Genomic DNA, 19,531 nt, shown 5'->3' on the forward strand with positions numbered 1-19,531 from the left:
GATGTGATCCCCCCAGACCACCAGCAATCGTGCCGTCAGGCAGCAGCAGCAGGGAACTCATTTGAAGGGCCCCACTGCAAACCCACGGAGACAGAAACTCAGGGGGTAGGGTCAACCATCCGGATTTGAACAAGCGGATTCAGATGCACAATACATTTGAGAACTCCTGCTCTCCACCTTTGCCCTGTGGTCGTCAGCAAGTCCTGGGCCTCACTGAGATGATCAACTCTGTCCTATAGAATGGTCCTTCAGCATCCTTCCACCGACGATTTCAGAAGCCTGGTCTATTTGTGCCAGACAGTGTGGGAGATACTAGGGGGACAGCACATAATCCTGACCCTGATGGAGCATGGGGTCTAGCTCTCGATGGAGACAGATGATGAGCGAGGAAAAAAGATATAAATGCCAATTTTCAGAAGTGAGAGGAAGGCAGGGCGTGACCCACCACATAAAGCTGCTTCTCACAGTGCGTTCTCGGGACCCCCGGAGCACTAGAGCCCCAGACTCAGGTGGATTTCCTTTCCTACATCCCCCAACCCCCTCTCTGACGTCCCTGCTGTTCCTCAAACACATCTCCTCGCTCCGACTTCAGGGCCGAGACCTTCACCATTCCATCCACGGGGAAAGCCCTCTTACCAGATCTTCCGAAGACGGGCTCCTTCTCCTTGTCCAGGCTTCCACGTCACCTCCCCTGAGGTCGAGCTGAAGCAGTCTCTCCCCTTACTCTGTACCCCAACCAGCCTGCTCTGGCTTCCTCCCTGCCTTTTTCTGAGCCTCCAATCCTGCGCCTCCCCGTGGCCTTCCTAGTCCTGCCTCTCTCCCAGAAGAACATGACTTCTTGGGGGCAATTTCTTATCATGGTCACCTCAACAGCATCAGCGAGCAACCGTCTGCCTAATAAAAGACACTCTAACCCTATTCCCAGGCTTCCCTGGTAGCTCAGTGGTAGAGTCCGCCTGCCAATGCAGGAGACGCATGTTCGATCCCTAGGTCGGGAAGATCCCCTGGAGAAGGAAATGGCAACCCACTCCAGTACTCTTGCTTGGAGAATCCCATGGACAGAGGAGCTTGGCAGGCTAGTCCATGGGGTCGCAAAGAGTCAGACAGACTGAGCGACTCAACAGCAAAAACAAACCCTATTCCCAGAAAGAGGGGGCGCTCCCCATCCTTGAGGAGGAGGAGGCCACAGGCTGTGCCCAGGGCAGGTTCTTCACGACCTTGCTTGGTTCTCTGATGGTGGAAAAGGGCTTGGAGACTGGAAGGAAAAGAGGAAGGGGGCGACAGGGGCGCTCTTGCGAGGCCAGCGACCCTGAAACGCCGGCTGCGCGGAGGCGCACCCCCTCTGGCAGAACCCTCCAACCCAACCCCCCTGGGCAAAAGCGCGACTCCTACCCATTCCGAGGCGAGGCGTCGCTCTCAGGCGGCTCAGGACCCCAGGGCCCAGTCCGAGTGCCCCGCGTCGGCCGGGGGTGCGGGCAGCTGGGCCTCGCGGACTCTGGGACTTGGAGGGAAAGGCACCTGGCATGGCACGTGCCGTCCTAGGAAGTTGACGCCGCCGGGCGCCTGCGGTCCCTGCCCCGCGGCGGCACGAGGCGCCCAGGGGCAGCGGCTCACCGGGACCTCCCGGAAAAGACACAAGACCCGGCCCGCGCGGCGTGCGCCCCGGGGCAGCGGAGCGGGAGCGCTTCACGTGGCACGTTGGAGCCCCGGGCAGCGCGCGAGGGGTCCGCGACCTGCGGGGCCCGGGAAGCACGTGACCCCAGCAGGCCGGCGCGCCGCGGGGCACCTGCAGCCCGAGCGCAGCGGAGCGCTGGGATCCCGAGGGCGGGCTGGCGGGGGACGCGGGGAAAGGCGGAGAGGGCGGCGGCCGGGCGCTCGGCGCGGGCGGCCCGGGCGGAGGCTCGGAGGGAGCCCGGCGCCGCGCGCTGCACCCGAGGGCGGAGGCCCGGCGCTGGGCCGCCAGGACACCCCGGGCGGGCGCCGCGTGCCCCCAGCGCTCCCCGCCGCCGCCCGCGCTCCCCGCCCCGCGCCCCGCCCCTCCCTCCGGCCCGCCTCCCGCCCCGCTCCCTCCCTCCCTCGGCGGCGGCCGCGCGGCGCTCCCGGCGCACTCGGAGCCCGGCGGGGACCGGGAGGCACAGGCGGGCGGCCCTCGATCCGGGTGCTGGAGCCGAGCGGGGCCCGGGGGCCGAAGTTGGCCGGCCGCTCCGGGAGGCGGCGCGGGCGGCTTCCAGCCCCTGGTCGCGTCCTCGCCGGGACCCGCCGGCCGCCGGGGGACGCGAGCCGCGGCCCGGCCAACTCCGCGGCGGGGACGCCTTGCCGAGAACTTGAGGTGGGACCCTGGCGCGCTGCAGCCCCGCCGGGCGCCGCCGGGCGGGCGGACTCGGGCCCGGGCGGGGGGAGCCGCACGTAGCTGTGGCCCCTACGGGGACCCGGAAGGACGCCGAGGGGGGCGGTCTGGGGCGACAGGGGACCCGGGAGCAGCTGCGCGCGGCGGTCACCCTGCGGGTCCGGCTTCTGCGCTTCCCTGGGGTCCCCCGGCGCGCGAAGTGACAGGGCGGGGGCCGCACCCCAGCTGTGGCCGGGGTTTCTCGCCGTCTCGCAGGAGGATCCGGGGAGGAGCGGGTGTTGGGGAGAGGTTGATGGAGGGGGGTGGGGGGTGGTCCGTCTGTCACCCGCTCATTCACTCCGTCCTTAGGTACAGTGGGGCCTCGGTCAGCGGGCTTTATTGAGTTGTTCATCAGGGCCACGAGCTTTTATTGAGAGCCCACTGTGTGCTAGGCGCTGGGGACTCTTGAGACAACTCTTCCTTGGAGGGGAAGGTGGCCTCCTCACCCTCGGGGGGCGCTCCCTACCCAGAAGGGGCTCAGCCTGAATGGAATCTTTGGGTGAGGAGAGAAAGGAGGGAAGCTCCTTCATTCATTCACGGGTTGGTTGGGAGACGGGTTGAGCGCCTACTATGTGCATCTCCCTTGCCAAATCTCAGGGGTTCGTTATTTCACTAACAGTTATTGAGGCGCTGTGCTGGGGAGAGAGCCAGGCAGGAGAGGGATGGGATGTGGGGCAGGAGAGGATGGAGCCGGCTTGCAGCTTGGAGAGAACACCCCTCACCCCTCTGTGTACAAGCAGGTCACTGGACAGCTTGCAGAATGGCCTTTCCTTGGTTCATCTACTGCATTCATTCTCAGGGGGAGGAGGGAGGCTGGAATAGGTTGTTGGATAGGAAGAAAAGGCATTTAGAAAGCTCCTTAGGGGGAGGGTTTTAATGGGGAGGAGGATTGAGAGAAGCCCATCTAACCGTACTGATGAAGGCAGGCTCCCACCAACGGGGTGTACTACAGAAGTTGTCCATTCAGCAGGCGTCTCCTGAAGCACTTGCTGTCCATAAGCACATCCAGGGTGCCAGGCATCAGAGTCAGCAGGGTGAACGAGGCAGTTGCAGAGACTCCCTTTGCTGACCCCTCAAGATAAACGCAGGGGAGGTGAGAGAAGGGAGCCGGAACCGCTCTGATTCATCGCGTGTGTTGAGGAGGGTGGCTTCTCCTGACTCCGAGAATCTGAGCCGAGGTTTATTCAGTAGGGCGTGTTTGATACCCACACGCATGACAGCACAGTCAGAGTCGCTCCGGGGAGCCTCACCCGCTCACGTTTCCAAGGCAGGTTTGGCACTGCTGGCGACCCGGCCCCAGGGCCGGAGCCAGGGCATGTGCCGGCTTTCTTGGGTGGACTTCTCAGATGAGCTTGACCATGTGTCCTCCGATCCGGAGCTCTGCAGAGGCACCCACCAAGTGGGAAGGGAGGGAAGGCGCATCTGAAAGGCAGGCGATGATGGCTCCTGGGGACTGCCTTCATCTGTCATTCCCTAAGAGCCCATTCCAGTGGAAAGATGTCTGTCATGGACACACTCAAACCCACAGGGGCTGTGAGGGTACAGCCTTGATCCACGTCCCAAGCCTTGAGGGCCAGGCGAGGGAAGCCCTGGAGTCTGAGGGGGGCAGATCTGGGAGTCAGGCTCCCATCCCACCGCCACTTTGAACCCCCTGCACCCCACACAGCTGGGCTGTGGCGAGGGTGAGGACGATGCCCCAGAGAACAGAAGGGCCCAGAGATGTGGCCTGGATGCAGGCCTGAGAGACTCCAACCAGGTCTGAGGAGTCAACCCCCGGGGCACTCTTAGGCGTCTTGACCTGGCCGTCTTTTCTCCACGTCCCCTTTCCGAATATGTGAGGCAGAGTCAACGTTTCCGGTGGCCAGAGATAGAGGGTCTGGAAATCCACCCTTGGTTGGCTCACTAAACCCAAAGATGGAGCCCCATGGTTGGAAAATGGCGGCTGGAAAAGCCAATCTAAAAGAGAGTTGATACAAAGGGGGAGGCAAGGAAGTCTGGCTGTCAGCAGTAGTCCCTCCTGGCCGTTTTTGTTCCCTAGCAGACAGTATCTGACTGACAGAATCCACTCAGGAGTCATGGTGGTCCAGGTAGGAGCCAAATGACGGCCTCACGGGGCACACCGCCCCTCCTTCCCCGCTCCGTCCCCCCGCAGCTGACCGCAGACACATGGCCTCAACACTTACTGAGGAACGAGAAGCGAAGGATTACTTAAATAGGTGTCCCCGCCTCGCTGCTCCCCGAGCCTGTGCCTCCACTTACCCCTGTGCTCCCGAATCAGAGGCCGCCAGGGGTCAAACAGAGAAGGACCCCCTGGCTCCTGCCCCAAAGCTCCTGGTAGAAGGCAAGTGTGTGTGTGTTTTTATTGTGCCAGAGGAACGTTTTTCCAGAGGCTGCCTCTGTCTGGGGGTGGGGGATGGGGGTCTCTGGATGTTCCCTCTTAGGGGGCAGGTGGGATGGAGGAGAGAGCCCAGCTCCCAGCAAGTATCCCCCAACCCCAGTGACTGAGGCCCCTGCTCACTGGAAGCAGGGATGGGGGCCAGCCCACTTGGACTGTAATGAGCATGGACAGGAGAGCATCAGGGAAGATGAATTTCTTACGCAGGCACAGCATTTCACAGGGATCCAGTGTGCCAGGGCCTGGGCCAGCCTAACGGCTGGATCCGTTTTGATTAACGGTCTAATTGAGGATTAATGCAGCATGATCCTCCTCTGAGTCAGCCCAGCCAGGAACCCTGACCATGACAGATGAAACTCCCCCGGCAGGGGAAGGACTGCAGAGAGAGACCGCTGGAGTCCCCTCAAAACCCGCTCGGGATTAAGGAATGACACGGGTTGGCAAGTGTGGGGAGGAGAGACAGAAACCAAAGCCTGAGGAGCTCAGGGAAAAAATGCTTTTTTGTTTTTTTAAAGAAAGTTGCACTGTGTTGGTTTGTTTCTTCCTGCCACATGCTCCTAACAGTGTAGCGGCTTAAAGCAGCACAAACTTGGTATCTTACAGTTTGGGGGGATCAAAAGTCCAGATGGCCCTCAGTGGGCTGACACCAAGCGGGCAGCAAGGCCGTGTTCCTGCAGGGAGAGGCCCTCCCTTTGCCTTTCCTAGCTTCTGGGGGCTCCCTTCGTCCTTGGCTCCTGGCTTTACCACATTCTGGCCTCAGCGTCTGCCATCACGTCTCTTTCATCTCCGACTCTGATCCCCTTGAGGGGCAGCTGCTCAGTCACGCCTGACCCTCTGCGACCCCGTGGACTTGCCTCCCTGTGATAGGGACTCTTATGGCGACGCTGGGCCCACCGGTCAATCCGGGCCCGTGTCCCCATCTCCAGCTCCTCAGTTTAATCGCAGTAACACCCTCCCTTTCACCATGTAAGGTTACACTCCCAGGTTCCATCCAGGGCCTGGGACGTGGGCCTCTTCGGGAGGCCACCCTTCTGCCGACCACAGGCCTGTGCGGCCAGTTTCTGTTGGCTGATGGGGAAGCGGAGGCCCACAGAGCGAGGCACTTGGCTTCAGCCAGGTGAGGAGAGCGGGCACTGGGGTCCCGCCCTCTGGAAGGCGATGTTGGCTTCACACTGCTCCTCTGAGGAAAGAAATGCCGGGGTGGGGCGGGGGAGCAGGCAGGTGAGGTGCCAGGCATGCTGCCCAGAAGCCATTCTAGCAAACAGGGGCCCCTTCTAATGCACCAAACATGGCTCCAAGCACTTAGCAGGCGAGTGGACAACACCCCAGTTTATAGCTAAGAAGCCAGGCACAGAGAGGTGAAGGTATTTGCAGAAGGCTGCACAGCTGGTGAACGGTGGGCCAGGCATCATGGTCCAGAGGCCACACGCTCAGCCCTGCTTGGTGCCTGCTACCCCACAGGAGAGTTCTGCCCAGAGACTGAAATGGCAACCCAGAACTCGATGAAACCAGTTTTGTTGATTCCTTACTCTGCTCTTGTGCAAATATCTGGTAGGACCAAGGATGTTTCCCCAGCTATGGGCAATTGCCTGCTTCTCCCCATCCCCAAAGACTCTTCAAAATCTTGTGCCTAGAAAATAGAGGCGAGGTACTGGACACCCTTCCACCACCAGGAACCAGCGATGCAGGGAGACAGTAGAATGCAAAGAGGTTTGCTCAGAGTCCCACAGACCTAACTGGACCCTGGCTTCATCACTTGCCACCAGAGTCATGAGTTTTCACCATTCAAAGCCTCAGTTTCCTCATCTGTAAAATGGGCGTGAAACCTCCATTCACCAGCCTGGTGAGGTCAACATGCTTGTCCCTGCTGTATGGGGAAACGGGCCTGGAAGAGGGCCAGTGACTTGGTGGGTATAGATGGCTGTATCAAGCCGAAAGGTTAACAGCAGAAGCAGCAGCAATAGCCAGACAAGCCTGACGGAGACCTTCCTCCCACCCTGTCAGAGACCTTCCTTCTGCCCTGCTCCCCGCTCCGGAGTCCTACCCCCACCCCCGGGTCCTGCACCCCACCCCCAGTCACACACTGGCCACAGAGCAGCCTCCAGGTGGGGGTGCTGCCCTTCAGAACTCCTTCTGGCTTCAGTGATCATCTCTCTTTGGAAATGTATACTCAACTCTCTGTCACAGCTTCTGAACGTCATCTTTCTCCCAGGAGGAAGAGAAGCTGCCTGGGGAGAATCCGCGGAGCTGTGGGCTCACGAATGGGCGTTCGATCAAGGCAGCCCCAGAGCAGACAGATTTTCTCACAAACCAGAGGGTCTCCACTTTCCCAGTGAGGCTCCCCTCGCGCAGGATCCACAGAGCATTCCAGAACCCCAGGGAGACTGGGAAGTCAGAGGGCTCCCAGCTGAAGCCCAGAGCACCTGGAAGGCCTGCCGGCTTTCCTGGCCCCTGCCTTTCCTCTCGCAAACATCAGCAGGCTCTCAGGGAGCCTTCAGAAATGCCGGTTCCTGGCCCCGCTTAAGGATTCTGATGAGAGGGTCTTGGGAGGGCCCTGGGGGTCTGTATCTCAGCTGAGTCCAGGGAGATGCTAAACCCAGTGGTGTGACAGTTTTTGTGCTCGTCTTTTTCTCTAACCTGGATGAAAACCCAGGGTGGTGCTAACCACACTCTTTAATTCATATCGCTCTGCATCACCAGGCTGTCTTAGTCACTGTTCCCTTCGTTCCAATCCCCAAGCTTATTCCCTCCCCCTGCCCTCCCAGGCACCCTCCCTGTGGTTGACAGAGATCCTTACATGTGCTCGAGTCTTTGTAAGACATGTAATGTTGTGTGTGTGCCCATTTACATAAACAGCAAAGTGCTATAAACTTCTGTTGTTTTTTTTTCCACTTGGGACCATGTTTTTAAGATCTAAATGTGTTGCTAAACCCGCATCTAATCCATTGCTTCCAGTTCCTGCGGAATCTACAGGCTTTTGCCATCTGCATCACTTGTTCATCTCCCCCACCGCCGGGAGGGACACGGGGAGACCTCCTAGCGCCAAAGCAACACGAGATATATTCTTGTGCCTTGTTCCTTGCTTGCATCTGAGTCCCCAGAAGCGGATCCTGAGTCAAGAGTTGGAGTGCAAATATATTACAGACAATGTCTGTCATAAGCCCTGTGGATCCAAGTCTGAGGGATATACCCAAGAGTGGGATTCCCAGGTCATCAGACGCCAGCGTCCTTCATTCCCCTTGATACCCCTCAGGCTTTCCCAGAGGCCATATGAGTGCATTCCCTCCAGCAGTGGGCTCTGGGGGGTCAGACAATGCTGGGGTCCAGTCCTGCCTAATCAGGTCAAGAAAGGAGTCATCCTTGGCTGGAAGAGGGGAGAATGACAGATCCCCCTCATAGCTAGTAATAATACAGCAGGCCCATTGAGGATCCCCTGCAGGTCAGGCGTTGGGCCAAGCACCTGTGTTATCTGTGTCCTCTGCTTTAGTCCTGACCATAACTCCAAGAGGTCAGAGCAACAAATATCCCCATTTTACAGATAAGGAAACTGTATCTCAGAGGCAGAACATGACTTGTTCAAAGTCACCCAAGACCTTGAACCCAGGTCTCCTGACTTCAGAGCTAGCAGGCTCTTCTGCTTCCCCACCTTGAGGTCGTCAGCAAATTGCCCCCCACCCCCCCACTCCCAAGCTGGAGTCTGACCAGCTTTTTCTCAACACCCGCCGTATTTGTTTCCAATTGTTACTGTGACACATCACCACAAGCTGAGTGGATTAAAACAAAACAAACTTACTGCCTCACATTCTGGAGAACAGAGGTCTGCAATGGGTGTTGCAGGGCTAAAATAAAGGCATGGAAAGGCTGCGTTCCTTCCCGGAGAGCCCAGAGGAGGGTGTTCTCCGTCTGTCTCAGCTTCTAGACGCTGCCCGCTTTCCTTGGCTCGTGGCCCCTTCCATCGTCAAAGCCAGCACTGGCCAGTCAGGTCTTTCTCAGCGTTTCATCACTCTGATGTACCCTCCTGCCTTTCTCTTCCATCTTTTAAGGACTCTGGTGGTTGCATGGGGCCCCCAGAGAGTCCAGGAAAATCTTCCCACCTCAAAGGAAGCTGGTTAGCAACCTCATTTCCATCTGTAACCTTGATTCCTGCTTGCCAGAGAAGCTAACATAGTCACTGCTTCCAGGAATCAGAAAAAGGATACAGACATCTTTTGGCCAGGGCTGGGTAGGGGCGGAGGAGTGTCTACCTGCACCCACACTCAGAGCTGGGGCGATGTGCAGCGTCAGCAAGGGGGTGGGTGCTGGGCGCTGAGCCCAGGGAATACCAGCCCCCGGGCTTTGCTATGTCCCTGGGCTTTGCTATGTCCCTGCTCGCTGGGCCCTTCCATCCCGTCCAGCCCAGCCAGGTCAGAGCTCCCCCTCCCCCTCCCCAATGATCATCAGGTCGGCCCTGGTGCTCTGATACCACCCATCACCCATGTGGGAGGCCCCATCCCTGACCTCTCTGTCTCTGATTGGCCCACAATTTCTCCTTCCATCATCCTGTAGCCCGGAAGGCTGCCTCTAACTTGGGCCTCCTAGCGCCACCTATCGGCCACCTGGGTGAATGGCACCCCTGGGATCTCCCTTCGTCCTTGTCCTTCCCTTCACCGCACTCCCGTCCCACAGCATGAGTGCCCTCAGCTCTCTCTCTCCAAAGCCCACCCCAAATCCTTCCGATTCTCCAGACCCCTCCACTGGTCCAAACCTCGGTGGTCTCTTTCCAGAGACAGAGGTGGTCTCCCCAGCCCAGCCTGGGACTTCTCCAGAGGATGCCCGGCCCACGAAGAACAAACCCAGCCCTTCTGTCACCAGCTGGCCCCACACGCTCGTCTTCTCCCACCTCCCCTCGCCCACTCTGCCTGGCCACTTGGCCTTTACTGCGGTGTCTGACCATCCAGCCCCATTCCCAGGTCAGGAGCAAGCTCTTCTAACTCCACCCGAGACACTGCTCCCCAGGTCCTCCCAGGGCTGGCTCTGCCCCAGCGTCCCCTCCCCTGAGAAGCCCTCCTGGGTCCCTCCAGCTAGCGTTGACCCCCCACCCCCACCCCAGTCATTTCCCATTGGCCACCTAGTTCTGTTTCCATCGCAACACTCATCACGGCCTGCAACGATCTGTGTATTTACTTAGAGGCTGTGTCCCCCACTAGAACGTCTCCTCTATGAGGACAGCACTGGCTCTGTCTGGTCCTCCGCTGTGCCTCCAGGCCTGGCCCAGTCCCACACGTGGTAACGTTGGATGAATGAATGAATGAGAGCTCCCTCAGGACTCCTCCTTCTCATTCCCACCATTGGAGCCCCTTTCTCAAACAGCTTCCTCTTCCTAAGTAGACGTATAGACCCTAAGAGGCAGAATCACTAGATCCCACCATGCTCTAGAACTCACAGACCTAACACCGAAATTTTTAAAAATCAGCTTTTTCGTGAGGGTAATAGCAGACTGAGTGAAAAGTAGCTTTATATTCCAGAAGCAGGACTTTGGCGCCTGTTTGTTCTATGAACCTTACCAGAGACTCTAGCAGGCAGAACTGTTACCCGCACCCCCATCAGGCTGGACAACCCTAAGACCAAAGGCTCAGGGCAAGCGTGCCCCTCCCTTCTTGAGCAAATTCAGCATCTGAGCCTCCCCAGGGTCCTCTGGCCCTCCGTGTACAAGCAGCCTGCACAAAGCAACTTTTTCTCTCCTCTTCATACTTGTCTCTGAGACAGGACAACTTTCCATGCAGGAGGCTGAGGCTTTGACTCACGGCTGATACAGATCATGAGAGAAAAAGTGAGGAATTGCTAATTGGGGGAGCTTTCAGCTGGAGGGAAAGCGAGGAGGGTTGAAAAAAAAATTCTGCAAGAAAAGAGGTGATTACAGACGTGGGGTTTCACAAGCGCTCTCCAGGGTTTGCAGGATGAGAGGAAGGCTCCCGTGCCTCCATCACTATTCTTGCCAAACGGAATGTCGTTTTCCCTCTTGTCTTTAGTGGCAAAGATGAAGCAGCATAGCTGAAAAGCTGTGGCACTAAAAGCTATCTTCCTCCTCCAAGGGATTCTGGCAGGCTCTGCCTAAGGAGACGAGTTCCAATTTTAGGTGAAGTTAAAAACACTCTTAACGCTTTAAAGTCAGATCATGTTTTTTCAAACACAGGTGTACCCTAGTTTTCCAAAACTTGAACTGAGAAACGATAGTTTGCCCCAGAGATAAATGCGTGGAGTGATGATTTGAGTTTGTGAAAGAATTTTTGTTAGGAAGGTGCCCCTCTCAGATGTGGAAACCTCCGTGGCTCCTGTGACGCACTGCTTCACACCCACGCGGGGCTGTGTGTATATGTGTGCAGCCGCGTGTGTTCCCGCTGAACATGCCCATAGCATGGATGGACACTCGGGCGTCAGAAGTGGATCTCCATTTGGGATTGACAGGCTTGGCTGGCTGATCTCCATTTGGAGTTGACAGGCTTGGCTGGCTGATCTCCATTTGGAGTTGACAGGCTTGGCTGGCACCACTGCACCCATGGGTGACGGAGCTGGGGTGGCGGGGGAGTGAGGGTGAATCTTAAAAGCAAAGTATTGGAACTTCCCTGGCAATCCAGTGGTCAAGACCCTGCACTCTCAATGTGGGCAGCCCAGGTTCCATCCCTGGTCGGGGAACTAGATCCCCCATGCCGCAAATAAGACCTGGTGCAGTCCGAGTAAAAAGAAAAACCATAACATCCAAGTATTGTAGACTCGTACTACACTACTTTTCCCCAGATCAGCGTAATTCTGGAGAGCTCTATTGCTGTCATCTAGGGATGTCAAACTCAAGCGCCTACAGTGACCAGGAAGGAAACACACATAAGGGAAGTAAAGTGGGCGTCAGGAAGACAATAAGGAGGGGTGGGGACGACAGTGGATTGTAGCAGGCCTGCCCTGCCTACGGAGTGACAGGCGTTTCTCAGCTGGAATTTGAAGCGAAGGTTGCCAGATAATCTGATTTTCCCCAAAAAACATATATGAATTTTTAAATGTCTTCATTTTTCAAAATCTTCTCCAAGCCAGGCAAAATATTTGTAAACCAAATGCAGCCCATGAGCTATGACTGCATAAGCAATCTGATTCTAATGGCACAAACCCTTAGCTTTGAGGACGGGGAAGGAAGAAGTCTGTGTAAGCTGAGATTTTAACCTCAGTTTCCTGGACGTGCCCTCATCGGATTGGCCTCACCAACAGGAAATGTACTTATTTGTTGAGCATTTCTTGGAGCGTTTATGTTGCTGAATACAGAGGTTCAGAAATGAGTAGAGCACGTTCTTCCCCCAGAGAGCAAGCAGTCTACTGAAGGAACCAGGCTTGCACACAGATCCTTCTAAAACAGGTGGCAAGTGTGGTGACAATAAATGGGGGTGGGTGGGGATGACACTTGATTTAGCTGGAAGAGCCAAGGAGGGCTTCCTGGAGGAGTGAGCAAGCCTGTCCAATTCAGTCCTGGGTCCTCAAGATGACGTTTGCTACCACACGAGCAAAACATGTCGCTGTTGTGACAATTGTGCATTTTTTGGACATTGCCTCTGATTTATGGCAAGTGATATGTTTTCCACGCATGGAACGAATACAGGCGGTCCCTTTGAGTTTAATACTTGTAACAGCAGTAAACAGTGGGAGTTCCCTGGTTGCACAGTGGTTAGGATTCCACGCTTTCATTGCCATGGCCCGGGTTTGATCCGTGGTCAGGAAACTGAGATCCCAGAAGCCACATGGTGCAGCCAAAAAATAAAATAAAACAGAATAATAAAGTAATAAAAAAAATAGTAGACAGGAAGTATTGAGTACCTACCATGTCCCACATACTGTGTTCAGTGGTCTTGGGTATGTAATTCCCTGAATCTTCTCAGTAATCCTATAAAGTAGATCGTATGGTTATACCCATTTTGCAGATGAGGACATTCAACAGCAAAATCTACGCTCATAACCACCACAGCAGAGCCCCTCCTCACACTATGGACATGGGGAGCAGGATAATTCTGTTGTGGGATCTGACCATAGGACTTTTAGCAGCATCCTTGCTCGATGCCAGTAGCATCCCCTAGTCATGACAATCAAAAATGCCTCCAGACATTGCCGTCTGTCCCCCGGTGACAAAATCAGGCCTGGTTGAGAACCTCTGGTCCACACTAAACTACTTTTCCAAGCTAAATAAATATCCCCCAAAGTTGGACAAACTTAAAACGTTAAGTAAATAACAGTACCAATGTAGGCTGTCAGCTCTGTGGGGCTGGGGGCCACAGCTGATTATATGCATGGCTGCAAACTCCCAGTGCTTGAAGCCACTCCTGGCTTACAGTAGTACTCAGTGCATTTTTATGGTGTAAAAAATGTGGATATGGAGGAATGGTAAAGTTTAGGAGATGCTGAACAATAGAGTGGCTCTTCTGACTCTTGAGTATCTTCCCTCAAGCTGCTGTAACAGAGTATCTAGACCAGGAGGCTTAAATAACAGACGTTGGTTGCTCTCCATCTGGGGGGCTGGGAGTCTGAGATCAGGTCAGGTTCTGACGAGGGCTGTCTTCCTAACTTGCAGGTTGGCTGCCTTCTTACCAGGCCCTGACTTGGTGGAGAGAAAGGAGACCCTGCTGTCTCTTCCTCTCCTTATCAGGGCACTAATCTCACCCTGGGGGCTCCACCCTCCTGACCTCATCTACGCCTGATGACCTCCCAAAGACCTCACCTCTTAACACCATCCACTTGGAGGTTAGGGCTTCCCTCTGTGAATCTGGGGAAACACAATGCGGTCCATATCAGCAATTAGCTGCAGGATCCACATTGTCCCCAGAGACTCGGGAGTCACTGAGGCTCTTTCCTCCCTTCTCCCCCCCACCCCAGGCCAGAGAGGGATGTGAAAGCTCAAAATGACCCTCCTACCGGGAGACAATTCTGATTACGACTACAGCGCTCTGAGCTGCACGTCGGATGCCTCCTTCCATCCAGCCTTCTTCCCCCAAAGCCAATCACTCAAAGGCGTCTTCTACCGCCGGGCCCAGCGGCTGCGGCCGCAGGACGAGCCCCGCCAAGGCGGCCAGCCCGAGGACCGCAGGCGGCAGATCATCATCAACGTGGGCGGCATCAAGTACTCGCTGCCCTGGACCACGCTGGAGGAGTTCCCGCTGACGCGGCTGGGCCAGCTCAAGGCCTGCACCAACTTCGACGACATCCTCAACGTGTGCGACGACTATGACGTCACCTGCAACGAGTTCTTCTTCGACCGCAACCCGGGCGCCTTCGGCACCATCCTGACCTTCCTGCGGGCGGGCAAGCTGCGGCTGCTGCGGGAGATGTGCGCCCTGTCCTTCCAGGAGGAGCTGCTCTACTGGGGCATCGCCGAGGACCACCTGGACGGCTGCTGCAAGCGCCGCTACCTGCAGAAGATCCAGGAGTTCGCCGAGACGGTGGAGCGGGAGGACGAGGAAGACGCGCTGGACAGCGAAGACCCCGACAGCGAGGGCCCCGCGGAGGAAGAGGGCCGCCTGGGCCGCTGCATGCGGCGGCTGCGCGACATGGTGGAAAGGCCGCACTCGGGGCTGCCCGGCAAGGTGTTCGCCTTCCTGTCGGTGCTCTTTGTCACGGTCACAGCTGTCAACCTCTCCATCAGCACGCTGCCCAGCCTGAGGGAGGAGGAGGAGCAGGTAAGGGCCCCGCCCCTGCCCCGGGGGAGGACGGGGCTGCTGCTGCAGGGACCACTCTCTGCCTGCCCTGTCGCCTCCTCCAGGAAGCCTTCCCTGACCACACTGGCTCAGTAGCATCCCAGTCCGTCGTTGTGTTTACGTGTGTTTACAAATGTGTCTCCGTGTGTGTCGGCCTCCTCCACATGCAGACCTGAGCTCCACAGCCTGTTCAGGTCTGCACTGTGCCCCCTGCCCACCGCAACAATGTCCAGCATGGGAGAGGCACTCAGCCACTCTGTTGAATGAACGGATGGATGGATGGAAGGATGACGCGATGTTTGATGTGCCTGGCCCCAAGCTGAGCACGTGACGTGCACCACCAAAATTTATTTCACCAACTTGCGTCCTTTGTCAGCCTTCCCAATTCCCTTACATGAAAAGATCCCAGAAAGCTCTTTGGGGTCCTGAATATGATGTTCATTGATAGATGTGTGTGTGTGTGTGCAGGCAACCTCAATTAGCCAGCATTGCTTTCTGTTAAAGAAGGGAGTTCCCGTAAGTGTTTACTCCAGGGCATGATGGGGTGCATGCCCAGTTCTCAGGGATACCACTTACTTACCGGCAGTTAATGGGAGCCAGAGGCTGGGCTGCCACTCTGCCTGTATCTTATTTCCCCAGCGAATTTTCCAGCATCCGAGTATGGGAGGTGTTCCCACAACCACCTGACAGCTGAGAACACTGAGGGAAAGCAGCTTGCCCAAATCCAGGTCTAACTGAGTCTGAAGTCTGGGTTCCTCAGTATGGAAGTATGGGTCCCACGTGGCAGCCTGGGACCTCATGTAGCCCCTCAGCTCAGCCTCCGTCTGTATGAGACCCATCTCTGGGACCCTTTCCCCACACGTAGGGGTTCCAGAAGCAAGGCTCAAGACAGACTGAAAAGTTTAGAAGGTGCAAATTGTGTAGGCACTGGAGAAATAGGTATGGCAGTATGAACTAAACATAAATATCATGCCAGCCAGCATTTATTGAGCACTGGCTGAGTACCACTCATGTGCTAAGGGTTTTATGTGAACCCTCTGATTTAACATTAAAACCACTCACCACGTGAGGGTTTTTCCATACATAAGTACTGTGGGGAAAGTAGCAATAGTGTTACATTTATAACTCTCAGGGAGTTTCTGACACTTCTTTCTGAATACATTGAATTTTAAAAGCCAGTGTTAAGAAAATACTCAACCAGTAAAATGAACACTCAATCAGTACAGTGAACCTTTGAGATCCATGAGGGGTAGATGAACCAGGCAGGGTTAGAGCCAGGTGGCCTGAATTTGAATCCCACCTCGTCCACTCTGGCTGTGCTTCTGTAGACAAGTCACTCAGCCTCTCTGTGCCTCTGTTTCCTGACATGTCAAAGAGGTTGTGAACAGGCCCACCTCATAGCGCTGGGGGGATTCAGTGAACGAGACGTGATTAGAACAGCGCCTGGCATTGCACATTCAGGAATTACTCACCGTGAGGACTATACGCCCCTCCCAAAAAGGAGCAGCGCTTGTCACCCGGGACCCGTCTGGAAGCACCTGTGCTTAGCGCTGATTTCTTCTTGGCCCCAACACACGCAACGCTGATTTTACCAGGAAAATACTAATAAAGCCACAGTTTTATTCAACTTCTGATACCTGCTTAAAAAAAAAAAGATACCCAGCCTTTTTCATGACTCAGTAAAAATGTCGTTCTTCAGTTTCATTTGGGGGACCAGTGGGGTTCACTGTCTCACCCGAGCAGGTGTTTGAGTGCCTCCTGTATTCAGGCTCCAGGGGGCAGTCGGGGTGATCAGAGCTTCAGGGTGCTCCAAGCCTTGGTGACAGCCCCGTAACCATAAGTATGGGGCACAAGCCAAGAGGGCTCTTGTGAGAGGCCTATCAACTGTGCTGGGGATACTTGGAGGGACGTACTCCAGGAAGGCTTCCCAGAGGAGGGGGCTTCCTGTCCAGAAGTCTGAGACCTCAAAGCCTCACCAAGTATCAGCTCATCTCTCCAGCTTCTCACATATTCCCAGAGACAGAGCTAATACGGCAAGTCTGATAGACCCAGCTGTGCCCCAGAACCGACAAGATGCCCAGGTAGAACCACGTGTGCCCTCCTCTCTGCCAAGCCCCTTTGAGGCTGAGGTCTAAACTGGGCACGGTCCCCCATGCTGCAGATCAGAGCAGTAACCTGACAGCCTGCATGGCAGAGGCACAGATGTGCCTGAATGAAATGTGGAGTGCTTTCTTTGTATCAAATTGTCACAACATTTAAAACCCAGGAGATTTCACGTAAAACTCCAAATTTCCAGCTTCTCTTAAAAAAATGGATGAGGCAGCCTCAAGACTGAGTTCACCTGGGACAGCCCTCAGGGGGTGCCAGGCAGGATGGCCAGGCTCCCCAGAGCCTCCACCCAACCTGGGCCACCTCCCCTGGTTTCGCTTTGCCTGCCTGGCCTTCACTTGGCACGCTGTCTAAAGACAGGCCAGTGCTCTGCCATCCATCCTGGTAACAGATCATCCTGGTGTGCCAGGCCTTTCCAGGCACTGGGGCCTGAGAGTGAACAATACACAAAGCGTCCTGTCCTGTAGGGCTACAGTCTTCTGGGGCAGGGTGGACAGGTGAGCAGAGCTGAGACAGACAGTAAAAACGATAAATAAGTAACTTATAAAACATATTTTGGAGGCGGGCATGGCAACCCACTCCAGTATTCTTGCCTGGAGAATCCCACAGACAGGGGGGTCTGGCGGGCTACAGTCATTAGAGTTGCAAAGAGTCAGAGATGACAGAAGCAACTGAGCACGCGTGCCCCTTGGTGGTATTCGTATCGCAATACGTAAATGTGTCAGATCAACTCGCCCTATGCCTTGTGTTTGTTATATGTCAATTACATCTCAATAAAAATAAATTTTAAGAAGAAAGAAGTCAGGAGCTCGTTTGGGGACATGATAACTTTGAGACACCTGTCAGACCTCCCCTAGGAGGCAGCTCCTTTGGAGTCTGGAGTTCAGGGGTGAGGTCTGGGCTGCAGAGAGATTAGGGGTAGTCAGTGTTGAGAAGATGCTTCAAGCTCCAGGCTTGCACAGGATTGCCCAGGGAGTGAGTATAACTGGAGAGAGGGGACCCAGGGACAGACATAGTGCCCAGACCACCCTGGCCCAGGTAGCACCCCCCAGGACGGAGCCCCGTGCTCCTCGCGGTGGAACCGCTGACCTCCCCCACTTCTCACTCTCCCAGGGCCGGTGCTCCCAGATGTGCCGCAACATCTTCATCGTGGAGTCGGTGTGCGTGGGCTGGTTCTCCCTCGAGTTCCTCCTGCGGCTCATCCAGGCGCCCAACAAGTTCGTGTTCCTGCGGAGCCCGCTGACACTGATCGACATGGTGGCCATCCTGCCCTACTACGTCACCCTGCTGGTGGACGGCGCCTCCGCGGGCCGCCGCAAGCCCGGCACGGGCAACAGCTACCTGGACAAGGTGGGGCTGGTACTGCGAGTCCTGCGGGCGCTGCGCATCCTGTACGTCATGCGCCTGGCCCGCCACTCGCTGGGGCTGCAGACGCTGGGGCTCACGGCCCGCCGCTGCACCCGTGAGTTCGGGCTCCTGCTGCTCTTCCTCTGCGTGGCCATCGCGCTCTTCGCCCCGCTCCTCTACGTCATCGAGAACGAGATGGCAGAGAGCCCTGAGTTCACCAGCATCCCTGCCTGCTACTGGTGGGCCGTCATCACCATGACGACCGTGGGCTATGGCGACATGGTGCCCCGGAGCACGCCCGGCCAGGTGGTGGCTCTCAGCAGCATCCTCAGCGGCATCCTCCTCATGGCCTTCCCCGTGACCTCCATCTTCCACACCTTCTCCCGCTCCTACCTGGAGCTCAAGCAGGAGCAGGAGAGGGTGATGTTCCGCAGGACCCAGTTTCTCATCAAGACCAAGTCGCAGCTGAGCAGCATGTCCCACGACAGTGACATCTTGTTTGGAAGTGCCTCCTCGGACACCAGAGACAATAACTGAATCCAGAGGTCGCACCTCGCCACCGCCACCGCCAGGATGCGCCCCCCGCTCCCCAGCCCTGCCCACCCTCTGAGGCTTAACGCTATCACCATCGCTGCAGAAGCCTCCAAAGGCACGTGCTGCTTCTGAGCGCAGCCCTGGCCTGGGATGGACCAAGCCACGCCCCAGGGAAGATGGCCCCACCCCGGCAGGGAACCCTGGTCCCCCAAGTCCAGATGTGAAGCCCAGCACACAGTCCTGACAGTACCCCCCCACCCCCCGCCCCAGCCCCCACGCCCTTCCCTAGTGAGGAGATGGCTTGTTCTTTCCACCATGTAAATAACATGCCCAGCAAAGACTCGCTTTGTGGGGCTGCCTAGGGAACAATACAAACAGCAGCTACAAGTCTGTCTTGAGTGTGGATCGAGTGCAATTAAAGAAAACCGGTGAAAAAGAGAAGAAAGCCTTCCCTGGGGCTCTGTTAAGAGAGGAAACGGCACTTTCCAGTAAGCCAGCCAGTGTGGTACCAGAAGTATTGGGTTAGCCTTTTTCCTTGGGTCCTTCCTACCCGGTGAGGCCCCGTGAGGTTGGGGGAAAGAGACAGGGTAGACACCTTTGGGAAATTGCTGGTAAATACCACAGCCCCTCACTCTTCTATCTCTTCGATTCTTCCCCTCTCTGAGGCTTTCCTCCCCACCTTTTCCTTCTCTCCCATCTCCTCTTCTCCTCTTTTGCACCTTAAGGCCTGTTTCTCAAACTTTCCGCCTAAGGCACCCCCAACAGTGAAGTGGACACCAAGTCAGCCCTGCTGACTACAAAGGTGAAGTCACTTCATTTTATCTTTAAAAATTAGTGTGTATTTTTTATTCTATGCCACATTTATCTTAATTTTTTTGGGAGGGGGGTGGAAATGCTTCAAACCATTTACCTAAATCTAAATGTAAACCTAGATTGCATTGGATTGATGCTTTGGGAAAATGGATCTCAGTTTTCTGGGCCACCTGAGAACACAGTCTGAAGCCCCCAAGGGTCTCTCTGGGCCCCTCAGAGACCCGCAGAGCACCCACCCGACCGGAA

General features: G+C 56.1%; 2 protein-coding genes across 2 annotated transcripts in view; one reads left to right on the plus strand and one right to left on the minus strand.

The window, feature by feature from the left end:
• The window catches only part of LOC147359985 (uncharacterized), a 312,313-nt gene extending 309,575 nt beyond the window's left edge, over positions 1-2,738 (minus strand). The window contains exons 1-2 of the mRNA XM_086331246.1: positions 2,499-2,738; positions 1,393-2,419 (exon numbers count right to left, since the gene is read on the minus strand). Of these exons, the coding sequence (XP_086187372.1) occupies positions 1,393-2,419; positions 2,499-2,738 (1,267 nt within the window). The remainder of the gene's footprint in view (positions 1-1,392; positions 2,420-2,498) is intronic.
• KCNG1 (potassium voltage-gated channel modifier subfamily G member 1) lies at positions 2,105-18,908 on the plus strand. The gene is made up of 3 exons (XM_086331349.1): positions 2,105-2,329; positions 13,665-14,464; positions 17,705-18,908. The coding sequence occupies exons 2-3, from the start codon at positions 13,691-13,693 to the stop codon at positions 18,473-18,475; spliced, it is 1,545 nt and encodes a 514-aa protein (XP_086187475.1). The 5' UTR covers positions 2,105-2,329; positions 13,665-13,690; the 3' UTR covers positions 18,476-18,908.
• Positions 18,909-19,531: the final 623 nt, after the last annotated feature.

The sequence above is a fragment of the Bos grunniens genome, chromosome 13 (genome assembly GCF_055505025.1).
Source record: "Bos grunniens cultivar Pamir isolate PY7600 chromosome 13, Bosgru_T2T1.0, whole genome shotgun sequence".
NCBI lineage: Eukaryota > Metazoa > Chordata > Mammalia > Artiodactyla > Bovidae > Bos > Bos grunniens.